Source organism: Amblyomma mixtum, chromosome 1, assembly GCF_055824585.1.
Source record: "Amblyomma mixtum isolate Tamu chromosome 1, ASM5582458v1, whole genome shotgun sequence".
Taxonomy (NCBI): Eukaryota; Metazoa; Arthropoda; class Arachnida; order Ixodida; family Ixodidae; genus Amblyomma; species Amblyomma mixtum.
Window position 1 is genome coordinate 307,399,483 of NC_143012.1, and position 25,352 is coordinate 307,424,834.

Sequence of the window (25,352 nt, forward strand, 5' to 3'; positions counted from 1 at the left end):
GATAGGAAATGACGCAGTGACTGTCTCACTTCTAGGTGGACACTTCAACCGCGCCGTGTGGGAAGGGAGGAAGGTTGGTGTGAAATAGGAAAGAGGTGCCGTAGTGGAGGGCTTCGGAGTAATTTTGACCACCTGGGGATCTTTAACGTGCACCGACATCGCACAGCACACGGGTACCTTTTGCGTTTCGCCTCCATCGAAACGTGGCCGCCGCGACCGGATTCTAACCCGGGAACTCCGGCTCGGTAGCCGAGCGCCCTAAGCACTGAGCCACCGCGAGGGGTCCATCGCCCTTCAAGTAATCGACGAATATGCGTCCCTGGATGTCTTCATGGGGAGAGCAATCTCGTAATGGTTATAAATAGAAGCCGAGATTTTCTCTGTTGCACTTATAAGCGTTATTTGGATGAGGCCGCACCAAATGGTATCTATGAGGCAGCAGACGTACATGATTATACCTTCTTAAAAGTTCTGTATGTTTTATTTGGCTACATTGGGAGTTTTCGCTGCACGCTGCGGTATATTGGGTCTATAATGCACGTGGCTGAGTGGCCAACACCTTGGGCTATACCGGCCGATAAGCTGTTTATATGTGGATTGCGAGAAAGAGAGGATGATTTTCACAATGCCTGGAAAAGCCATATTGTGTCCATGGGCGCATATTACTGCAGAAGAAAAATTAGCGCATAACTGTACACTAGGAGCTGCTTACGTGGTCTTAACGAGTCGTGTGACTCCAAAGAAAAATGGTAGCGCTTGCATTGCGCCTGCCACAGCTGAAATGTTTTTGTTGATAATTCGTCATGATTCGAGGGTTCGAATGTGTGAAGTTTCTAGGTAAAGCGTACCAAGTATTTTTGCTCTAGCATTTAAAGTTGTGGAGTAATCACCGGTTAAAGAAACACTAAGGACAAATTGAAGTTTGCCTTTCTCGATATATAGCGGCATTCTAAAGACAAATACATTAATCTGACCGAAAACTGAGCTCTTATAAACCAGACAATGCCAGAAAATGATATAAATGGGTTGCCACCCCCGCCGATTCATCAAGTAAACTGCGGTGCATCAAAACAGTCTATTAGGTGTCGATCACTAGCTGCACGCCATTCACTTGAATACACTGGCCACGGAGTATTTCTTGGTATAGACTTCACGAAGTGGCGGAAAGATTTTTGGGTGCCATGTTTTCAGAAGCAAGCGCATCTTTTGGTGCTTGACAAACATCTTCATATCCACAATGAGGTATAAAATCGACTTTCACTAAAAACAAAAATCGGATAAACCGCGACGGCAATCAGGCTTCACCGCTGTGCTCTAGAGAAGTGCGGAGAAGCTTGGTGAGACCAGATTTTCGCTGTCTTTGCCTAAAGTCAGTGGAACTGGAAAGTCACTGGAAGAGTTCCAGTGACTTTCCAGTTCCACTGACTTTAGTTCCACTGACTTTAGTTCCACTGACTTTCCAGTTCCACTGACTTTTAAAGTCACTGGAAGAGTTCCAGTGACATTACCTTTGCCCACATCCTGCCGTGCATAGTCCGATGCCGCCAAACAACTGTTCGTGGGCTTTACCTTCGGTGTCATTCTTTTTCTTCAAGCAAGCGTTTCTCCGTTGGAAATGTAGCTTTACCGTACATGACGTCATAATTGCGCCCCCCCCCCCCTCTCCCCACCCGGTGCTGTGCGCTGCTGAGAAGGCTGTACGCCCTTCCGGCTTTATTTGGGTAATTGCTTCACCATTTCAAGTGCTAGCACAAAAAGATTTCGCACACAAGTTTCGCACATTCTATCCCTTTAGGGGCGTCGAATTATAAAACATCTCAAGTTGCCCTTTGATTGTATGCCACTAGGAATGACCCACGAAGTGCACAAACATGAGAAGCAGGTCGTAAACGCAAATCCAGCCGCGAAGTGTTTACAAGGACGTGCTCTAGGCATCTCGCCAAAATCGTTTGCGGCAACACGCAAGCATACCGCATGCGTCGTCTGCTATCCCGGAAAAGTCGACGGAAGCCGGGCGGGCGCGACGGCGGCGCTCGCGTCGCATCCGACGCGAGTTGCGATGGCGGCGGCGCTGCCGTCTTTCCGCCGTCTCTCCGGACGCGCTCCATCCTTCCTCCCGGCATCACCGAGATGAGACGGCCGGCCGCCACTCCTCCCGCCAGGGCCGAATGCCGCCTCTCCCCTGCGTCCCCGATCCCGATCTCCCCCCGCTGTCCCCACACGGTAAGTCCCTAAAAAACTGTAGTCTTTAGCCTCTGTGCGACCTGCGGGTCGCAAGCTTTCGTCCGCTCATTTCTAGCGGCCGCATCGTTTTCGAAGCTGCGAGTATATTGATTGTGGCGGTTGCTCCTCTTTCTGCATCAGCTCTTCGTCATCTGCTGGCTCTGCAGGAGTCGCCGCGGGGTGTTAGCGCAATTGATAGCTCCCGCACTTAGTAATATTGAGGCCGCCCGCATCCGTTGATGGGGCTGACAGCTCTACAGCTCGGCTGGCGTACGTGTGAGCCCTCTAGCAAAGCGTTCATTCGTCGCTGCTGATTGTATTTTTCTCCTTCTTCCGCCTGAACTAATTTGGTTCCCGTGGCCCGCTAAACACCTGTCATGGCGATATAAAAGTGCTGCTGCAACTGCGTCTTGACTCTGTCGCCGTATGTCTACCTAACCCAGGACTCATCAGTGCGCGTGTAGTTTGAGGAAGGAAATATGGAACCGCCTTTTTTTAACTTATCGCACTTTAGTTATAATTTGATCCACAAAATGATTTAGCGCATATGAATACCGGAGGCTGCCGCAGCAATTTATTCGTTCAATCATTCGGTTAATTGGTCCAGTGCGAGGGACTGTAGAAACCTTATGACGCAGCGTGTTTGAAATCATGCCCAGCGTCAAAAAATGACATACTTTTTTCTTCTTAACGTCAGGGAAATAGTATAGCTTTCAGTGATGTCGTTTTATTAAATCTTGTTGGTTTTATTTTTGTTTTCCTTCGTATGGAGCCGAACGATGGGATCTGCTTATAGAGGCAAAGTAAATACGTCTGTCTTTCCCTTCAGCAAACCTACACCGTCATATGCTCTCAGGAGGTGTGTCGCAGTAGGTGTTGCTTCCAATCTCAGTATAAAGTACGTGACCGCGTGCGGCGGTATACGAAGGCTTGGTAACGGTTACTAAAGGCACCATTGGTGTGAATCTCGTAACTATATATGGCGTTAAAAAAAAAAAAAAGAATATTGCCATAATGTGGTGTGAACGACGAGCTATCAACGTGGGATGAAATGTGACCAAAACAGATAATTAGCAAACAGCAAAATAAAAAGATATGAGCCAAATAGACATCGAAAACTAGGGCGGCTGATTTTTATTTCGGAAGAACGAATACCGCCCTTTGAAACTGCTAATAGAACACACTTATATTTCCTCTCCAGTAACTAACAATTTTATGTTTGGCTTTCGCCTTTTAGTTCTCGCACTCGCGTTTCATTTCACGCTGATGAAATGACTCATTATGAGTTCTCATTCGTGCTTATTCCTTGTAGTCAGTTATTGTTTCATCAGAGTCAAATGATATGCGAGTGCTGAAACTAAAAGGCGAACACAAAAGCACCAAATATTAGCTGCTGGAGAGAAAATTCATGCGATTTTTATTAATCAAAGGGCGGTTTTCACGACGTGGCCGATATGTTTCTTTTATTTCTTTCATTCCCTACTCCACCACTTCCCTCACGACGCGGTTGAGGTGTCCATCGAGAAGTGAGGCAGTTGCTGCGCCCGCTCCATTGTTCAAACTCTTTTTTTTTTTGTGAATAATGTAAACCTTGGAGCAGTCATATTTGTACTTTCGGCGCATGGTCAACTGCCTTTGAGAGCGTTACAGCACAAGCTGAAGATTGCGGACTTATATTTGGATTTAACTAGTCGCTGGTGATGTGAAGAAGGCACGCTGGGATAAATGTCACCGCAAACGGTCCTGCACTCAGTATGGCTTATAAATTGTAAATAAATTGTAAACAATACAAAAGCGAATAATTCGTCTTATTGCGAACATGGAACCGATGGCCACTAAAACGAGTACCTTCAGGTCATTTGAAATACTTCTTGTTTAGGATATTTATGAATTCCGCCTATTGAAAACTTTTTACTTTTCCTCCCTTACAACAATCAACCAACTAATGTCATTAGCATCTCTGCAGCGCCGTGACACTAATCTACCCACAAGAAATAGAGATTTATGGGAAATCCCAAGGTTCCGAACATTTTATAAATATCAAGCCCTGTCACATAACCTCCCAGTTATGCTAAACAAAAATACACATACTTTAGGATTGAGTAGAAGAGGTTTGAGGTCTCTTTTTTGTAACTGTTGTGTTCTGGTAATACTTTTGTTTTGGTACACTTCATTATGTTTTCTTTTTTCTTTCTTTCCGTTCTTGTACTTCATTTCTACCAATTGATTGTACAATGCTGTTGCCACGTTTTTGAAATGTGTTTTCTGACGTAAGATGTTTCACTTATGTTGTTTACCTGCTATAACTTCAGTGCTCAGAATTTTGTATAAAACATTTATTTACTGTTGCAAATCAGAGGTAACATATCTGTTTTAAATATATTATGATGTTACTGATGCTGCTTTGTAACGGTCTTCTTGGCCTTAGTCAAGCTGCATGAGCAGCTTTTAGCCAAGAAGACCCTCCAGGCACTTTCTGGAAAATAAACATTGAATTTAATTGAAAAAGTGTAATAGAGCTTAGAGGAGCTCCCAAAATAATTTTCTGCATACTTTTTATAGCATGCTGGTGGGCGAGTTGGTCCTGCATAATTAGGAAAACCTTAGCTCAACAGCGACAACACAAAGAAAGACAAGGGACGTCTACAGGCGCCTGTGAACGTTCCATGTCCATATTTTGCCCCCTGCTTGTTGCCCTAAGATTTTTCTATACACGCATTCTCTCGAACTCGTCGCTTTCTTTCATGCGCATGAAGCCGTTCCTTCTTTCTTTCAGGGCATGAAGCCCATTACACCGTTACATTTTGACGTTCCATTGACCGGTATCCCGCTGTCCGGTCTCGCAGTGTCCGCTTCCACAATATCTGCTAATTTTTGACCGTTCATCCGTCCGTCCGCACACGTGCACTTGTGCATATTTAAATCTTCACCCGCTCTGCACCTGCGTTTATCCTTTGTACCCGCGCGGACACCGAACGTCGTGAACGGGCTAGCGTCCTCATAAAGCTAACGCTGTGATACGTGGGCTCAACGGGGACCCATCTCACCAGTACAGGCCTTAGCTAGCCCGGATAACAGAGAATGTGTTTACGAGCGCAGACGACAGCCTCTCTTGAAATGCATTTTTCCCTAGCGCTTATGAAGAACTAGGGACGAAGTGACAGAGAGACAAGACACAAGCTATAGACGCGGACTACATTTTACGTACAGTTTCTCATACATACAATAGAGGGAAAACTGGTGGCGCTGCTGTTCATCCTCCAAGAACATGCCGGGAAGATTAGGTCTCGTATTTGGCTTGGCTAGTGTTGGACCGAAAACACGAGTCCAGTTGTAACAATACAACTTTTCTCGGGGCATATACCTCCAAAAAAAAAAATGCTGTTAAATTTTTTATGCCAGTCTGACACCGAATTTTCACGTGCGTTAAATTCATCGAAGAAGTATAGAGCGCACTATTAAAATGTTTTAATCTGCGCACAGAGGAGGAGAGCATCGCGGCGCAGCTACCAATTTCGCGAAAGAATCCATGTTTTCGTCCCAACACTAACAAGAAATAAAAACCAAACCTCATCTGTAGTAGAACTTTTTGACGGGTTAGTTGGTACATTGTCTTGAAAGAATGTCGTACGCCAAAAAAGGACGAAACAGGAAGGAAAAACACAGAAAAAACGCCTCTTTCCTGTTCTGTGTTTTTCCTTCCTGTTTCGTCCTTTTTTGGCGTACGACATTCTTTCAAGACAAACCTCATCTTCCCGGCACGTTTTTGGTGGATGAAGTGGTCTTTAAAAAACTCGCATAGATGGTGGCGCCATTTTTTCTTCTATGTAGTTATGAGAAACTCTAACATTTTTACTTGGTAAAGATCGGGTGTATTCGTTTGTAAGCGTTACAGAGAAACGCATTTAGAGCCTGCTCGCCAAATGATAACCATTTGCATGCATTAACGTGGACGACAGCCCATGGGCCTGTATGGGAGCTCCGTTCAGAAAAGTGCGCTGCAAAGTTGCCTACTATGTAAAGTAGGCATTTAATGGAGGAGCGTCATAATGCAGGCGTAGCACTAATTAGCCAGCAATCTCTTTCTTTTTTATGTCACAGGAAAGACGCTTGCGCGAGGCTGTTCGTATTCACCACGCTCGCAACCGTACTCATGACGTGACGTCTATGCAAAACACGAATTGCGCTACCGCTCCTGTTACGTTGAGCTCGTAAGCGTTATTGAAGCGGGCGGTAGGAACGGTCTGCTAAAATTGTCTGTTATAGATCTGTTTTAAAAGTCGCCTGTTTGCCTAGACTTGATTGTGCTGGTTCAGCTAACTACATGGACCACTACTTAAGCGAGCATGGCGAAAAACACGAGCGACCCATTATTACGCCATCCGAGTACCGCACGCGAGCGTCGACTTCGTCGCCACAGAACTGCCCTGTTCCTCCTTCTATAGCGTCAGCTGTCATGCTCTCATTACTCAAGGTTTCGTTAGTGTGAAACACAAGGCCATTCAAGTGGGACCAGTGGGTGGTACCATTGGTACACAGACTGTGGACCACCTAATTGGCGTAGAATGTTTGGAGTGGCATCAAACGATTGATCGCGTTACAGAGTATAAGATTACTAGCCGAATCAAAGCGTAGCATATCACAGGGATTTGCATCGACGACCTTTGGTTCCCCAAACCATGACTTCTTGGAGCTTCAAACGTCCATTACGGCTAAACTAATTGACGTAGGACATTCGAAGCGGTGTCAAACGATTTGTCTTCTTGCGCTGTATATGTTGGCATCAAACAAAGTAGATATCTGAATATAACGAAAAATTTGTACCGGATAAGCGAAGATGGCTAATGACGCAATATTCATTCGATATTGCTAACGTTCGATACTCATACGCTGACTCAGCGTTTTGCTCTATTTTAAACACAAATGCAAGCTGTAAAGCACGGCCAAATGGTATACCGTTGTCTTGAAGAACACATTCGACGAGTACGACATATATAGCTGTAATCGAAGTTCATTTTAATGCCCCTTTAGGGAACATAAGGGTGGCGCCGCACGAAGAGCTATTTTTGACGAATTCGTCGATGGGATAATTAGCCACCGGCCGAAGCACTGATCGATCAGTCAATACGCAGACCTAGGCAGCGGGGTTAGAGAGCCATCGCGGCTGATCGAGACCCGCGTGCAAGGTACAAAACGCACTGAGGGTTAAAACAGTCCAAGGCACATTTGCCTAGCGTTGTATTTTTTTTAACGTTTTCACGGGGAAACCGAAGTCTGCACCTCGGCCGGATGCACGACAGGTCTGCAGTAAGTGATTGATTAAAAGTTGGTTATGGTGAAAATTCCCTGAAGTATTGTACTGGTTAAACTAAATATATTACTCTATCGAAACGGAAGCACGGGCGCAGAATGCTATAGATAGTGGCGGTGTCGGATGTACTGACTCGAATTCTTGACAATTTGTTAAGGTCCCACCTTAATTCATTGCCTAACTTAACTCAAACTAAGCAATTTCGTATGGTTGGCGACAGAACATGATCTGGACACGTCCGAGCTTAATAAACTAACCGTTCATGTCTCGAATGTATCACAGGCAACCCTCCGGGCATATGTGCAAGATACGCCACGCATATCTTGGCATTTTGGCTCATACATCTTACATTTTACTGCACACTTCACTAATACCATTGTTTGGAACACCTTTGACAGTAGACATATACAGAAAACTTGTCGTTGTATGAGGAAGTTGTTTGTCTACGCTGTTAGATTCTAAATGAGCTGAGAACTCCTTTTTTTTCAGAAAATTTTCGGGGAAACGCAACAAGTGTCCTATTATGCAACAATTGCATTAGATATTTGCATGAGATTTGTGTTGCATATCTGAAAGAAAAATAATGAAACTACATGTTTAGTGCCGGAGTAATTTTATAGATGTCCTCCATTCCCCGTAGTAAGTTTTCTGGTGTTGCGAAATTTGAAAAATTCCAAACCCGCGGTGGCTCAGTGGTTGTGGTGCTCGGCTGCGCTGACCCGAAAGACATGGGTTCTATCCCGGCCGCGGAGGTCTCATCTCGATGGAGGCGAAATTCTAGAGGCCCGTGTACTGTGCGATGTCAGTGCACGTTAAACAACCCCTGGTGTTTGAAATTTCCGGAGCCCTTCACTACGGCGTCCCTCACAGTCTGAGTAGATTTGGGGCGTTAAACCCCCATGAACCAAATGGTTCTCAGTCCAAATGGTGGTTCTTTTTTATAAGTAATACTTCTGCTAAACCGCTGTGTCTGTCTTAAGAATTTCACGCACGGTTTAATTTTTAGAATGTAAAGTCAGCCCACTTGTCATTTCATAGCCCACAGAATTTCGATACCTGCTTCTGTGGCCGGGCCACTAAGTTCGAGAAATGGAGCTAGTAAATTTTCAAGCTTATTCACTATCATGAAAACGTAACGCGTCAAATCCCGATACCACTTTCGTCAGCCGAGAGAGTTTTACTTTCTCTTCCTTTAAACGCACCGAATTTCATCGAAATCGGCGTTGCGATTTCTGGATAAGAGAAATTCTCCTTTCCTTGTTGGCTTGGGAGTTTGGACGGCCCCAACGGTCCCCGAAAATAATCGAGCCTCGAAGAAAATTGCCAAAGGCTTGAGGAGTCGGATCTCGCGACCTTCTTGCAGTTATGGCTGCTCAGTGGTTACGGCGCTCGGCTGCTGACCCGAAAGACGCGGGTTCGATCCCGGCCGCGGCGGTCGAATTTCGATGGAGGCGAAATTCTAGAGGCCCGTGTGTTGTGCGATGTCAGTGCACGTTAAATAACCCCAGGTGGTCGAAATTTGCGGAGTCCTTCACTACGGCGTACCTCATAGCCTGAGTTGCTTCGGGACGTTAAACCCCAATAAACCAATAAACCAACCAATCTTTCAATTATGATACTTTCATGACTCCTTGGATCACTTTTATTTATTTAAATAAAAGTGATCCAAGGAGTCATGAAAGTATTATAGGATTCCATGCGATACATATTCCCGAATTTCGTTCGTTGGGATGCTGTGCCCCATTAACCTGTTGTGAATACTGAACGTATGTTGAAAATTTTACCAGAACAGTCCCCTTGTCAAGCTGTCTCTTGTTAACAATTCCGACAAACGTCGTTGGATCGCGACCGATGCCTCGCAGTGCAATGAAAACACAGGCGCGGTCTTCGCACTCATTGGTATTATTCCCTTCGGCAGCTCTTTTAAAGCCTCTCTGTATACTCCACGAGTTCATTATGGGCAGTTATTGCCCAAGGTGAACTAAACTTCTTTTCTTCATCAGTCCTCGTCACTCGTCTGTCACTGCATCGATTGACCAGCACATGGTAACGCTTTTCTGCCTATAGGTGTCTCACACACTCCGCTTTCGCTTGGGGCTTGCTCGTTTCTCCTGTCTTTCTGGGCAGCGCCACGCCAATTACACACTCGGCACTTTACTCAGATCAAGATCCTGGGACAGTGGCTGCGTCTTTCATCGATCGGGACACTTTTTCGATGCCTGAAAGCCGCAGGTATGAGTGACCACGTATGCAGAGAGCCAAGCGTAAATTCTCTGAGCTCTTTCTTTTGTGATTGGCTTCCTCGTGTGTCTCCTCGTGATGCGCTGGGCAGCTTACCGAACCTATGGTTAACCCTACTTTCTTTATCTTTCCCTCTCTGAAGATAAACTAAATTCAGCAATCTATAGCCACAAAAAAAGAGAGAGAGAGAGAGAATTTAAGATGTGAAGACCAACAAGGGGAGACAGAGAGAAGGAGCGACCTAACATGCAACCTGCACGTGGATCATAGTCACGTGCTAACCTGCCCTTGCCATCCTTGACGCGAAAAGTGACGACCAAACAGAATAACTGCTAGACCTTTGCGGTGAGCCCTTATCTAATTGCGTCATTGTACCGACGTATACTAGCTTGGTCATCGTTATGACGGGGGTTTGGTAAAGTAAACGACGCGTGGGTGAGTGCATTCCGTGCTAAGACCTGATAAAGGTGCGCGTCTGCCCGAAAGCAGAGACGAAATGGAACGTGCGGCTCGGCGTGCAATCCGTCCATCCACACCTCTTCTTTCGCGCTGCATTTGATGCGTTTACAAACCGTTCCCGTGCAGCCCTCAAAAGCGGTCGTCTACGAGACTGGAGTATCGCGAGCTGACATGTCATCGAACGGCAGCCTGTCCCCGTATCGGAAAACAAACAAAAAAAGAATTGGGCCCGAAAATTGTCCGTCTTGAGCGCGGGGGACTTCTGGAAAACGCTTCGCCTGCCTGCCGTATACTATATATCCCGCGAGTCCATTACCGGGGCGGTCATACATCATCGCTATACGCGCCGATGGAAATCGCGGAGGCCCGACCCCTGCCTCAGTTGCTGCGTGTTTCGGAGGAGGAGTGAGAAGAATATATATAGGATCGGCTCGGAGAGAGGGTAAGGGGAGAGGGGTAGAACAGCATTGATCAGGCGATTCGCATTGTTCGTGACTGGTGTACACTTCCGAAGTGGTCGATGGTGCTCCGATTTAATCGATGCCCCCCTGTCGCGCACGCCAGATGTTTATTCCTGGGAGCCCGCGCGCCTTGGAGTCGCGTTGCTCTCGTGGCCCATTGGCCGGCTTCGCCTCACGGCACTGGAGCATTGCAGCGAAGCTTGTGTGGCCCTCAGCGCATGCTGGACACGCCGAGTACGACATGATGACCCCCCCCCCCCCCCCCCCCCCCTACTACTCCACTTCTATTGCACGACGTTCAGGGCATTGAAGCGTTCGTGCCATTTTCCTTTTTCCCTTTTCTTTTCGTTTGTTCTTACCTCACTTTTTATTTTAGGCACGTTCATTCGTTCGTTGAAACGAGCTGCTCTATTGGCTGGCTGTTGCTGCTGTGTATCGACGGCTGAGAAGAACTCAATATATAAAAGCGCCGGGAGTATTGTTGTATAGGTATAGCCATTGCCTCAGGACTGTACAGCTGGGCCGCCGCTTTGTTCGGCTTATTCTCCGGTCTCCGGCGCTTTCGCCCTCTCCTATCCGCGACCCTCTCGGAGCGTCCGCCTTCCCCCTTCCGTCCTACCTCTTTTATTTTTCCATTGAGTTCTCGCTTCACTAATGCATTTTTCACGATTTTCGTCGCACCCGATCGAATCTGTCTCCACCACGCCGAAAAAAAAAAAATACTTTGCGTCTCTTTTTTTTTTTTTTCTCGCGCTCTTTTTTTTCTTTTTTTGTGTTTTCGCAGCGGATAGATTTCAAATCGCAGCTTCGCAAGCCTCTGCCGTCTGACTCCCCGGCGCTAGAGCAAGATTTGAAAAGGATCGCTGAAGGTATAGGGAGAGGTCGCGACTGAAAAAAAGGGACAGGAGAAATAAAAAGAAGGAAAAGGTTAATCTTTTTCTGATGCCTGGTCGCAGTTAAATAGACGCGTGCTTTTGACGTCTGCCAGTTCAAAGAGCCGCAGTTTTCATCTCTCACATTTAATACGCCGTCCCTTTATTCTTCCTTTCAGTCCTTGCAACTTTTTCTTTTCCTTGAGCGTTTTAAGCTGCGCTGCTCTGTCGGAATGAATCGCGTCTTCCTAGACTTATGACAGGCCTGTCGTAAGTTCAATATGATTACTTCCTCATCTTCAAGCAGTGGGAGAAATAAAATTTTCGGCACTGAGTGCGGATTTGGAGATCCTCCCTTTTGTACAAAAAACAAAATGCTGTAAACAGCGGAGAACAGACGGCTGCGTACGTTCTGCATTAGGCAGTTTTTCTGGTAAAAAGAGAGAATAATGTCAACGTTGTGAACTAACTGCACCGAGTGCCTGTCTCGCAATAAATAAGCGGATTACCTCGCCGACGCCTCTGCACTCGCCGCTGTACGCATCGTTCAGGAAGGATTGAAAGTAAGCAGAAAGAGATCGAGAATAAAAATACGTAAGACTTCACTGCGCACACATTACAGGAAGGCTATAGGATAAATGTGCGCGCGCGTCGAGGCAGAGCAGACTTTATTTGCGCTTTTCGTTTTCTATCTTCGCGCGCCAGGAGCAGTCTGAATCTGGCAGTGGTCTTAATGTGGAGGGAAGGAGACACGAACTATACTGAAGCACGAAACATTTAGGTGTCGAAATAACGTAAAGTTGCGGGAACCTAATGCCGTCATATATTGAACTCATCAGAACCTCGCTGGGACTGGGGCAGGTAGGAGGAAGTGACAGTGATTCGGTAGAAGCAGGTAATGGTCAAGTACCATTCCTCATTATGATATGCGCAGTACGTAGAAGAGGGTATTCACCTACAGGGTCTGTTCTGAAAGTAGTAGGACTGATTTTTTTTTTAATTTTATTCATGATAATAGTACAAATGATTAGCGTTTTTCAAAGGAGCACCCTTCCGCATCTACATACTGCTGCCAATGAGTTTTCCAGTTTTAGTACACCTTCAGAAACGCCTGGACCGGAATGCTGTTTAGCTCCCTCGTCGCGGCCTGTTGAACCGCCTCTACCGATCCGTGATGCTTCTCCTTGAGCTTCGACTTTATTCTCGGGAATAGAAAAAAGTCAAGCGGGGACAAGTCGGGACTCTAGGGGGGGCCGACGCAGCGTTGCCACCTTGTGCTGGGCAAGATACTCCATTACGAGGCTCCATGTGTGGCTCGGCGCGTTGTCATGGTGCAGCCGCCATTTGTTGGCGATGGCTGGGAGGACACGGACAATGAGTTTTCGCAGTCTTCTGAAGACTTCCACGTAAAAAACTGCATTAATTGTTTGTCCGGGTGGTACGAACTCTTTTTGGGTGACTCCATGTCGATCAAAAAAGCAAATGAGCATGGACTTTTTCTTGGATTTGCTCTTTCGCGCTTTCTTGGGGCGTGGGGAAGAAGGGGTGGGCCATTCTGAGCTCTGCCGCTTGCTCTCCGTGTCGTATTCAAACACCTACGTCTCGTCACACGTCACTACGTTATCTAAAAAATCGGGGTCCTCATTCACGTGACGAAGAATATCCTGGCAGATCGCTTTCCGGCTGGCCTTTTGCTCCTCTGACAACACTCGCGACACCAACTTCGCGCACACTTTCCTCATGGCTAAGTTTTTTGTCACGATCTCAAAAACTTGGGTTTGAGGAATGTTAAAGTCATCAGCAATCATTCTGATACTCATCCTGCGATCACTGTTAAGTAAATTTTTCATCGCGACGCATTTTCGTTGGTCTTGCTTGTCGATGAGCGTCCGGAGCGGTCGTCGTCTTCCACTCTTTCCCTACCTTCTTGGAACAGCTTGTGCCACTCAAAAACACCTGATCTACCCATGCGAGCATCACCGTAGGCCTGCTTAATCATGTCGTGAGTCTCTTTGCCCGTTTTACTAAGCTTTACACAAAATTTGATCGCGCATCGCGGATCCAATAAACACTCTATGATTCTACGTGACGAGGATCTTCAACAGGGGTCCACAGTACAAGCAACCTGCTCTCTTCAACGGCCGAAAGCAGACTGCCGATTTTCCCCAGCGTTCCCAATATCCCCCTTCACCGATCCTGCGCGCGCAGACAACCTTTCGTCCGCCCTCTCGCCCAGGAAAAAACCAGTCCTACTACTTTCAGAACAGACCCTGTATGTCACAGTGACGACCGTTTTGTGGTGAATGTAGCACGGCGAAAGGCTGCAGGTATTTATCTTAATCGGCTTATCGCAACTTGCTCCGGCTTGCACTGCTGAAGCTGCACGATGTACCCCAAGATGACGCCTGTTACGTCACATGAATACCTCCTACGGCTTTTGTCAACGTTACGCTACATAATATAAGTACTTCCATAGCACTGGTTCTTCTATTATACTAGTAAGCATACGCATTTATGAATAGTGATTAAATGCCTGACTCTTACTAGTATAATACAAGAACCAGCGCTCTGGAAGTACTTATATTATGCGCTGCAACGTTGACAAAAGCCGTAGGAGGTATTCATGTGGCGTCACAGGCGCCATGTTTTGGTACATCCCGCAGCTTCAGCAGTGGAAGCCGGAGCAAGTTGCGATAAGCCGATTAAGATATATCGAAGTAAGACATGATGTTGGGCTAGTCGGTTCGTGGTTAGAGCGAAACAAAACTGCGCGAAGACGACGGGACAAAAGAAAGGCACGAACACACACACACAAAGCGCAGTGTGTCTGCGCTTTGTGTGTGTGTGTGTGTTCGTGCCTTTCTTTTGTCCCGTCGTCTTCGCGCAGTTTTGTTTCGCTCTAAGATATACCTGCAGCCTTTCGCCGTGCTACATTCACCACAAAATGGCCGCCACTGTGACATCGGTGAATACTCCCTTTTACGTACTGCGCATATCACAGTGAGAAGTCATCGTTGCACCACATAATATAAGTACTTCCAGAGCTCTAGTTCTTCTGTTATACTAGTAAGCGCACGCATTTATGAATGATGATTGAATGCCTGACTCTTACGCCATAATTACTAGATCGTGCATTAGCGGTATACGATCAGGAGAAAAAAATTAAATGCCTTGATGTTCCTAGGTAACTTCTTAGCATTTTATCTGTTCTGATTATTTAAGCTCATGTCCGCTATCTTCGCAGTCCGGTAGCTTGTTTCACACTTCGGTTGCCGAATGTAGAAATGATTGTTCAGAGCCGGTTTTCCTCACTCTGATTCAGACGACGTCGGAGCACTCATCGAGATATGAACAGGCTGTGAGAGATGTTTCGGCTGTTCTTGGTTCAATTTTTTTTTTTTTTTTTAGAAATACTTAACTGCGAAAAATTTTGCTCATCTGTATGCGAGCTTGGAGTGCTCTAAAGTGCCTTCGCGGTGTACGAACTCTGAACCCTCACCATCTGTTTATCACCCGTCAACCTGGCGGTGTGACATTGCGCTGGGGCAAACGCTCGTCTTCCCTTTCCTGCCTAGCCTTAGCTGCAGTGACACAGAAAGTTGACCGCGAGTATAATGTTTTGGAGACACTACTTTAATTTCGCCCTGCAATTAGTCTTCCGGCAATTCTGAGTTATTTCCCTTGTTTATCGTGTCCATAATCTTGCGCGGCCTCTTTATGATGAGGCAATAATTGCAACTACTATATCGACAGGAGTTCGACTGTAGAGCGACGTTCGACCCGTCGCATTTAGTGGTTCTGACGTCACTCACCGGCTGCAGCGGTCGCACTTCAAAATCGGGGCGCAATGCTAAATCGTCCTTGCGCTGGGTGGTGTCAGTAAAGGCTAAAGAACTCCATGTAGGCGAAATAAATCCGGGGCCCTCCACCACGGCGCCTCTGATAGCCACATGCCCCACACACGAAACCAATAGCGTACTACGAACTGCTTAACCGTGGTTTTGATTCTGCTGTAAACTCATTACACTTGCAAACCCTTTATGCCCTTCCGACTTTCTTACTTTTTGTGTTACGGCGCATATGAAGTTCCGTTCGTTCTTTTTGGTCGGGCAGTGCAACGACCTCTCCCGCTGCTGACCATGGGAGGGAAGACGGGTTAACAGCCCCGGTTCGCAGTCGTGGCCCGCTGCTCGCATCGTTAGATCCCGGGGGTCGCCACGCGTATTTGCCCATTCACCGCGCCACTCTGTGTGCCGGCCGGAGAAGAGACGACGCACAACGCCGAGGAAGCGCGTGGCCCCCTTCGGCTGGTAGCGCGTCGCCATCGTCGTGGCCGCTGTGGTATAACGGTATAAGTTCGTATACGTGCAGCGGATCAATGCCGCTTCCTGCGGCCGGTACAAAGAAAACGGCGGGCAAGGAGGAGGAATGGGAGGAGGGGGCTGATCGGGAGTGGCTGTGCCCGCTGTGGCGCGGACGCTGGGCGTTACTCTTGGGCGTTGGCTCGGGCACGTGCTCCGCACGCCCCGAGGTACCCCCCCCCCCCCCCCCCCCCTTTTTCTGTACTCCCTGCGGAGCCGTCTTCTCTGCACGGCCTTTTCCTGCCGGCCCGTGACTTCGCAAAGGAATGGCTGCTTGAAACGAGCTCTGACGGTCGTGCTCTGTGGTGCGGAGGGTGTGCACTGCAGCGTTCTCGAAGGCGCCCGTGTATACCGCGGATAGCGGTATGCGCTGCGGGGAAATTGTGGGTACGTGCAGGACGTTTTGCGAGAACGTGCTCCCGTGTCTTCCACGGCTGCGGCTTTGGATGTTTTGTTTTCCCTGGCAATAACGAGAATGAGTAATGCTATTCGCCGCGGTTGTAGTCGTGTATCTATCTCTCCGGCGTCGTCTTGTTAATGTTTTTTTTTTTTCCTTTTGTGTGCATAGAGATTTTGATGGATATGGCCGTGTTGTGATGATTGTATCTTTATATTTTGTTTGTCCCTGAAATTTGTCTTCTTGATTATTTTATTTTCCTTTTGCTAAACACTGCACTGTCACAGCCTAGAATTGTTTCCGTTTTCGCGTTGTGGGCTGACTGAAGACGGAAATATTGCTCTCAGGCAGCCTCGCTAAGCGCGTAAACTAGTTTACAAGCTCTGTCTTAGGCGCGCGTCTCGGAAAGTAAAAGAATACTTGATTAGGAGAAACGAATATGGGAACGAATCTAACCGGCCGCTCTGCGCTTCGCGCCCTCGACGCAGGTGTCCCCGTAGCCGGTGATGCGAGGAGAATGCCTTCCGGGCAGCAGCAGAAGCCTGGGCCGACGCCTCCTCGCCATCATCGTCGTCCTCGTGCTGGTCGAGATGTTGGGCCTGCTCGCCTTCAACCGGCTCGAACCGTCGCCGGCCGGAGTGCGCAACTCCCGCAACTCCAGCTCCTCGCCGTCGTCCCCGCCGCCGCAGCAGCAGCAGAACTTAGTCGAGGACGAAATGACGCCTTCCGGCGCGAGCAGCGTGCACATTCTGGACCTCCTCTCCCGGCGGGCGCCGTTCAAGTTCGACGAAGACTCGAACGAGCTCGATGCTAGCGGAAAGTACAAAATCGCGCGCTCCTTCCTCGCCTCCGACGCCGAGTTCGGCTCGCCGGATGACGCCGGCGAAGTGTGCCTGGCCACGCAGAGCTCGCTGGACCGGCTGCACACGCTCGTCGAGTTGGCCCAGCTGTGGAACGGACCCCTGTCGCTCGCCGTGTTCGTCGCGAACGCGGCGCAGTACCACGCGCTGCGCGCCTACCTGTCGCTGGTGCGCTCCTGCTCGGAGCCCGTGCGGGCCAACGTGCGCGTAGACCTCGTCTACCCGGTCGGCGTGAACGTGACGCGGCGCGTTGCCTGGCCCCGTATGCCGAGCTCGCCGTCTTCCACCTACTCCTGCTCTGCGCACGCGTCCCTGCTGCGTACCCTGCACTCGTCGGGCCGAGCCCGCGTGGTGCGCGGCACCGCCAAGCAGATGCTCTACCCGCAGAACCACCTGCGCAACGTGGCCCGGGACGGCTGCTCGCCGCAGCGCCACTTCTTCGTGGTCGACATCGACGTGATGCCCAAGCCCGGCCTGTGGGACGAGCTGTCGGACTTCCTGGGCGGTAGCCAGCGGCGGCCGTGCGCCAAGTGCGTATTCGTGGTGCCCACGTACGAGGCGCGCGAGATGGCGCCCGTGCCGAGGACCAAGCGCGAGCTGCTGGCCATGGTGCGACGGAGGGAGGCGCGCCCCTTCCACCAGAAGTCGTTCGTGTTCAACCAGTACGCGACCAACCACGCGGCCTGGGAGGCGCTGCCCCACTCGGAGGACGGCCTGCACGCCGCCTACCGAGTGAAGCGCTACGAGTTCTTCTACGAGCCCTTCTACGTGGCCGGAAAGGAGGTGCCACGCTACGACGAGCGATTCGTCGGATACGGCTTCACGCGCAACACGCAGGTATACGGGCGCTGCTCGCTATGTGCACGTAGAATCGCTGAGGTCCCTTGACGTCCAGCTTCGCCATTTGAAAGAGATGGTACTGCGCAATTCTGAATCAGACTCGATTTCCGGCGGCGAATTTTTGGCTTTCTGGCCTACGACACTGTGCAGTACCGTTTCCAAGCATAGATGTATATTATTTCAGGTATAAATTTTTAATCTTCAGTCTTCATATCCATGCCAGAGGCCTGCGCTGTGCTTGTGAAAACAAAACCGGGGACGATCTAAGATCCTGCGGATCCAGCATGCGTGCACTCAGTGCATTTTTTGTCTGTTCTCCCGCCTTAACTAAATGCATTACGCAACAGTCAGATTCAGCGGAAGCGAATCGGATTGCTTATTATTTGCCACCCTCCGTCAGCTGACTTTGAGATTTCTTCCCTCCTTCTCTCTCTTTCTCTTGAGCTGCCGCGATGGGCCAGTGGCTCTCACGTTCTGTCCTAGTTCTCTTAACGCACTAGGAAAGTAATTCCCTCTGCCCAACATCTCACCTTCAAGAAAAGAAGAGGAACTAGGGAATTCTGGCTCGCTCAGTAAGGGTAGTATGCACTTACATAAAGGTTGGCCTCAGCTGTGATTGATAATCTGGCCTGGCACTCTGATCTGGGTGACGAGGGACAGGGGAAGAAAGAGGCTTATGATTCGTGACGATGTCGACAAAATAGATGTAAGAATATAGACGAGCGTATGGCTAACTGGCGTGATCACAAGCGACTCGAGACCCGCGCTGCGTAAGAACCTCAACCCGAACGGCCTGTAAAGCCCTCCACACCTCCGACCAAGAACGCGCGCGGTCAGTGCGGCGACACAGGTGCATCCGGTAAAAAGTCTAGGTGGTGTTGGCTGAGGAGGGGGTTGCCCCAGGCAGTAACAATTCCTCCAGACCATTTCTCCCACCAGCATGCCTTAGCGAAAACCAGTGACGTGCTTCCCATGAACGTTCAGGATTATATAAGTTCGTATTCACGTCAAAAGTGTTCATTCAGGCAGGCAAGTACAAGAAAGAGCGCATAAAACTCTGTCCGCGAAGCTGGAAAAAAAAAATACTGCTGGTCGATTTCCGTAGTTAGACCAAATACGAATTAGGTGCGCTAGCACTTTGGTTTTCACGTTTTCACTTCGGTCCTGCTTTCAGATCCAGTGTTCATGGAAGGCAGTTGTTCGGATAGCCATGACGCGTTAGTGACCATATATGCGGAACTGGTCATTCTCTGCTTTACATTGATATATCCCTGGAAGTCCTCATACTACTCATATATATATATATATATATATATATATATATATATATATATATATATATATATATATATATATATATATATATATATATATACCTGGGGCAGGTGGAAGGTCTCCCACCACCCGGTGGGCAGGTGAGCGGCCTGGCACAAGGCAGGCTTCACACTAAGGTTGAATCCCACTATAAATGCTAACTCGCTGAAAAAAGTAACACGAGGCTCATTTCTAATTTATGTGTCATATACTAAGCACCCGACACTCATCAAATGAAGAGGCCAAACAGGTGAGAACATCGGGTGCCTAATTGACTGCAATCGGCGGTGACGGAAATATTGAGCTCGAAATAATGCATCAATCCTCCCTACAAAGCTATAATAAATACCCGTTTCATAAACGACCATTCGCAAATGATCTCGCGGTGCTCCTTTGCTGCGCCTACGCCTATGTTTCCATTGGGCAGCGTATACTCCTCGCTCGCATGCCGTTCGTATAGTCATTATTCTTGCATGTTGTCTAGAACGGCATACGGCCGATTGTTATTAATGGACAACGATGGAGCGGCTAATGACGTTGACCTTTTTACCGCCTCTGTCTTTGTTCTGCTATGGTTTGTTTTGCCCACACTGCACACGCATCTCGGTATATGGCGCGTATTCATAAATAGCGGTGCATTGGTGGGCGCACACAGGGCGACCATGCAGGTACTGGACAGTGGTGCGCAGTATTGATGAGAGGAGGAGGCCTACGCCACAGGCCGATGGCCAGGTGTGTCACGAGGATCCTTTCTGTTTCAATGCGAAAGCACTACTTCAATAGCAAGCCTGAAAAAGACTTATTATCTGGAGCCTCGACCTTTCACCTTCGAGGTAAAATGACTTGCATGCGGTGTGTCTAGGGGAAGGTCACCTGATACAACAGTTTAAAAGATAATTGTCTTGGAGGACAATGTAAGACAATGTATAGGCAAGAGTCAAACGTATTCGAAACCAAGTACTTTCGCACGTCATACTCGGTTTAACGGCACTAAAACTCTGTCAATTTTTGTCACATTCTGAATAATCCCTCAGTCCTAACTGAGGGATCAATCAGCAGTCTCCCGAACGCAGCCGCAACTTTGCGAAGGGACGCTGTCCAGCATTATTATTAATTACAATGCTTTGGAGTGTACCTTGTCGCCAAAATAATGATCCTCGCGTCGCTATAGTGAAGCTATTTTCTTATGTGAACGTAGTCGTACAGGGAACTTACAATGTATCGTCTAACAGTTTATTTCAGCTTACAATTCATGCCTATAACGGTGTGATGTGCGCTACTATTTGGACGCACGGACCGTACCTTATACGTCGACGTTACAGTTTATTCTTTTAAGGTATGCTGTACCGCACCTCTCCCCTCCCCGCACCTCCCCATCCCCGCTCCTCTTAATACACTGCCGCCCCTTGAGGGCCTTCTATGCCATCCTTAACCCTATACGCTTTAGTGCGTTTAGTGTTTAGTTTTTCTTAACAATTTCATTTAGCGCTCCTTAACACTAAAGGATGGCTTTGACACAGGCAGTGACCTTGCCGCAGAGCATCAGCCTCTCATAAGGAAGGTGCTGGTTTCGATCCCCAATGCCGCCTGGTACCCACCGTTTCTCTAATGGGTAAAAGATTTCCCCAGCCCTGGTGGTCGGCTCTTTTGGGGTTTAATGCTTAGGAGAAAAAAGGGGCCACGATGGGCGTTATTGCACAAGGCAAATTTCGATCCCTCGCTGATAGATTTTCCATCGAGGGAGAGTGAGGTGACCACAGGCCCTTTTCCAAGCATTTCACCCCAGAAGAGCTGAGCACCAGGCAGGCGGAAATTTTTTATCCGTTACAAAACCGCCTCGAACCCGCCGGTTTTTATAATAGGTAGAGAAGTCCCTCGTTTGGTTCTCTGCCTTCTAAGGGGACTCACGTCTCGAAAGGCGGCCTGTAGTTTCTCTGAGAACCGTTGCCAAGGAGGATACTCGGCGCCACTTCCTGGCGATGGACGGCATCACCGTGGAGCGCCCGTCGCGGCCATGGGAGGCGCGACGGGCCATCACATCCCGAAGCCGAGGCTGGTGCTCTTGCGAGTTGCAACATTCTGTCACACGCGAACAAACATCGTTTCCGTCACTTTGCTACAGTCCATCCAAAACCAAACTGGCTGTTTGGTAGTTTCTACTCGTTCTTCAGATTCGCTGCATGTCTGTACGAAGGACTGCCGGCTAACGGTCGAACCCGAGAGCCCCAATCCTGTCGCTGTGCTGCGCGATCGCAGGTGTACGAGACGCACGCGGCCGGCTTCCAGTTCTGGGTGCTGGACGAGGCATTTGCTCTGCATCGGGGCATGCAGAACCACCGGGCCAGGGGCTACTGGCGCGAGCGCCAGAACACGCTCAACTACCGAAAGCTGGCGGGCTTCCAGCGGGACGTGCAGCGAAAGTACCGCATCACCGCCTCCACCACCACCACCGCCCCGGCCACCAAGCCGCCCTTGGCGTGACCCGAGCGGCTGCATGGCTGCCGTGTTGAAGTGCGGGGGACCTCGCGCCTACAGCCGCTCTTGGCGGAACCTATGGGACAGAGAAGTGTTTCCAAATGCGGCTTCGGCAACTCGACTCGTGGGTGTGTTTGCCACTTTCGGGGAGCACACCGCGATCCCTAGAGCGTATAGTCAAGCGACCCGAACCCATCTCTGGTCATGTCGCGACGAATGGTGAGCATGGCAGACAAGTCCCTGATCATGCCGAAATATTAGAAACAAGTGGCATTCAAATACCGCCCTAATACCCGTATTCTTAATACAAATCGCTCACCGTTACTTTTAATGACCGCAGTGTATATACACCGGGTCCGCAGAGGTTCTTAATTTATTATTTATTTTCATTTCTTGTTTCGACTTGGTGAGTGACTCGTCTGGCATGCTGACTACATTGGGGATAACCACTTTTGAGGTGTTGTGGTCGGTTTACCGGAGATGTTGACTGGTCGGCGCTATGCGCAGCAGCGCCCATTGCTTCCATGCACTTTCCTATTAAACAGGAAGAGCAACTAACTTAGTGTTCGACGGGCGCCAACGAGTGTCTGTCGCTGGAACTTGACGAAGATATTAGCTGCACCGAGCTTCCTGTGTCCTTTGTCTGTAGACGTTGCAGTGATGCAGGAACGAAACTGAAGCACAGGCTTCAAAGTTCAAGAAAAAAACGCTATACGGGGTCCAAAGTGTACTCCGAGGTAAGCGGCGAAATGAGTTTTAGTTTGCAACTTTAATGCGGAGATAGTGGAGGTGGAGGAGCGGGTTCGGTGGATAACGGGGTGTTGTAGCTCACCAGTGGGCCATAAGCAACGCACAACGCCATCGCAGGATCTTCTGTGCATTGCCCAATCGCCTGATATCAAAACTTGCTGCTGTTGCTTTCTGCGCGATTGCACAAGCTCTATGGGAGTTTTCTTACAAGTTTGTATATACTTGATCTCTTCGGCGACTTCTCTGATGTCGTCAGCTTAACACGGTGACATTGTACGGTCCTTGCTTGTTTGAAGCAGTGTACTTGTGTGCGCTGGGGAGATGAATTGCTTCAGTCGCTCCTAATGCTGGATACCCGAGTGCTGAAAAATAGACGCTGTATGTTGAAGAGTACCGCTGGTTTTTTTGTGTTTTTTTTTCAGCAGGCGCACCTGCCCGAATGCAACGTTTATGTGCGCGTTTTGCGATGTAGCCGTCTCAGAGTTCACTTAGGAAGTGAGACTGCGATTTTGTTGTAGCCATTAACCAATATGGACAATTCGTAGTGGTGGCTTCATACCAAGGGGACTAACTGCAATGGCTTATTTCGCTTTCACTGATTTGTAGCCGTGGACACGTAGCCCTGTGGAGTTTATCAATGCACCATAGACGGAAAATTCGTCATCGCTGCTAACTCCTTCTGGACTCGGTTGGTTGCATTCATTTGATCTTTTCGACGATATGTAGGGCCCCATACTGTTGCGAGACTTTGTGACAGAAGGTGCAGTGCTCAATTTCCGTAATTATTGCGAGTCCGCAATTCATTTGCCGTGTACGATGCTTCGGCCCTTTCACTTTGTGCTTGTGCCGCCACATGCGTTCGCTGTCTGCACATAAACCGCCCGGACATGCCTTACTTGAATAGCGCTGCTGTAAATGCTTGCCGCAAATGTTAACAACGAAAGATGCGTGAGTATCCGCGAAAACCGATAGAACGGGATGAAAGAATATGACACATTCTTGAGGAGGCTGAGACGTAACGGAGCGACAACTTGGCCTATTTCTGCAGACCGCAAGAGACGGTGGCGATCGGGTTTTTCCTCCACAACCTCTCTCTCCCGCTCTCTCTGTTCTTGCTTTTTGGTGCTCGCTATCTGTCGTAGTACGCTGTGTCCATATTTCGCCAAGTATCTGCGCAAATACAGGCACGGGCATGTTCTTGACAGGTTAATGATGTGCCTTGCGGACCCAGTATTTGGACTGACAAGTGGCAGACAGTCAAACCAAATAAATAATAGCCCATGTTGTGCGAGAAAGAGACTGTTTTATGGCCTGTACAGGCCAACAGGCATAGCCGTATTGAGAACATGGGAATTGTCAGCTAAACACTTCCTCGCTGCTCCTCTAATTAATGCATTTGCGTCATACATGTATAAACGTCTTGGCTGTTTGCAGATTGTTCGTAACACGGTTCGTTTGGCCCAGCACTGACAGTACTTCCATCTTTATCCGGTCCAAGACTGCGGTTACTGCCGCCCACCTACAGAAAAAAATCTTTATACAGGCTAACAGTTCTCCAGCAAGTGTGTCTCCTTTCGAACGACGACGCACGCCTGAACAGACAGGGTTACACACCGCGCTTATACTTAGCTATAGGTTCCACGAGGATTACTCTGCCAGTGTTGTCGTTCACTACCGGTTTCCTCCATAAAACTTCAGCAAGCTCTAACAGAGTGGAAAACGAAGAGCGGTTCTGTAGCAAAGCTGTTTGCAGATCGCAACGCGTTTGAGCGTGCCCTTTATTCCGCTGCTGGGCACAATGTCCCGAGTTCGATTCCTGTCATGTCGGCGAATGTTCGCTGCAATGTGTTGTGCGGAATTCAAACAGGAGCTTTGAAACTGATGATGAGGTATTCTACACTACTGATGCCTCTTCAAGAAATCAAGCCTCACCAGTATTTGTCCGGAAGGCCGTGTTTAAATTAATTTTCCGATAAACAGGCTGGATTGTTAAGTTAAGGCAGTGTTGTTCGCAAAGAATATTCCTCAATGTGCGCAAAGTGTATGCGTAATGCGATTAAATTATCGCTGATTCGATCGCCCGTAAGTCTCGAGCAGCTGTGGGAACAACGCACCTTTCCTGCGCTGCCTGTCATAGCGTTTACATCTGGTGCTTCGAAGAATGCCTGTTGCATAACGTACACACTTAGGAGTACGACCAAGCATGTCTGGTAGTCGCATGGCCGTGTTTATTTATTTCCTTGTTTGGAAATATGAACGGGAAATGTCCCGATGTTATATTGTCTGTTTATTTATTGCACCGCGTATACATCGTGTGGGTTGTCGCCATTTGCTCTGAGCTGAAATCCGAAATAGGTCACTTGGAGCGTACAACTGGCATATGATTAGACAACCACAAGAGGAAAATAACCACATCTGTGTACTGTAGCAATCGCTTCATAGTTGAAATAAAGATATGTTATTTGTTTATAGGGGCTTGTGCATAATTTTGTGTGCACGATGTCTCCGCCACCGAACAACACTCGGAGATGACCTCCGACAGCCCTCGAAGACTACTCAACACGCTTCTCGGTGCCTTCTCCTACTTATTGTACAGTCGTATGCACACCAACAGCGTGAACAGGGCTTTCATCCACGGAACGGCAACGTCTGTTTTAATGCACCGTGCTTTTTTCTGGTTAACGGTGACTGCGGCTGTCCAAACGACCAATTAATGCCTTGATGTGTGCACGGGGGGCTTTGACGTTCTGTGTCATAATTCTCTGCATTCGTTTCTTGCCATACGTTC

The 25,352-nt window shown here is 48.5% G+C and overlaps 1 protein-coding gene across 1 annotated transcript; it reads left to right on the forward strand.

Moving 5' to 3' along the window:
* The first annotated feature begins 1,483 nt into the window (after window positions 1-1,483).
* Window positions 1,484-25,033, forward strand: LOC149372339 (beta-1,4-glucuronyltransferase 1-like). Its single transcript, XM_089566802.1, has 3 exons — window positions 1,484-2,223; window positions 16,814-18,022; window positions 21,596-25,033. Exons 2-3 carry the CDS (start codon window positions 16,832-16,834, stop codon window positions 21,818-21,820), a joined length of 1,416 nt encoding a protein of 471 aa, XP_089422928.1. The 5' UTR covers window positions 1,484-2,223; window positions 16,814-16,831; the 3' UTR covers window positions 21,821-25,033.
* Window positions 25,034-25,352: the final 319 nt, after the last annotated feature.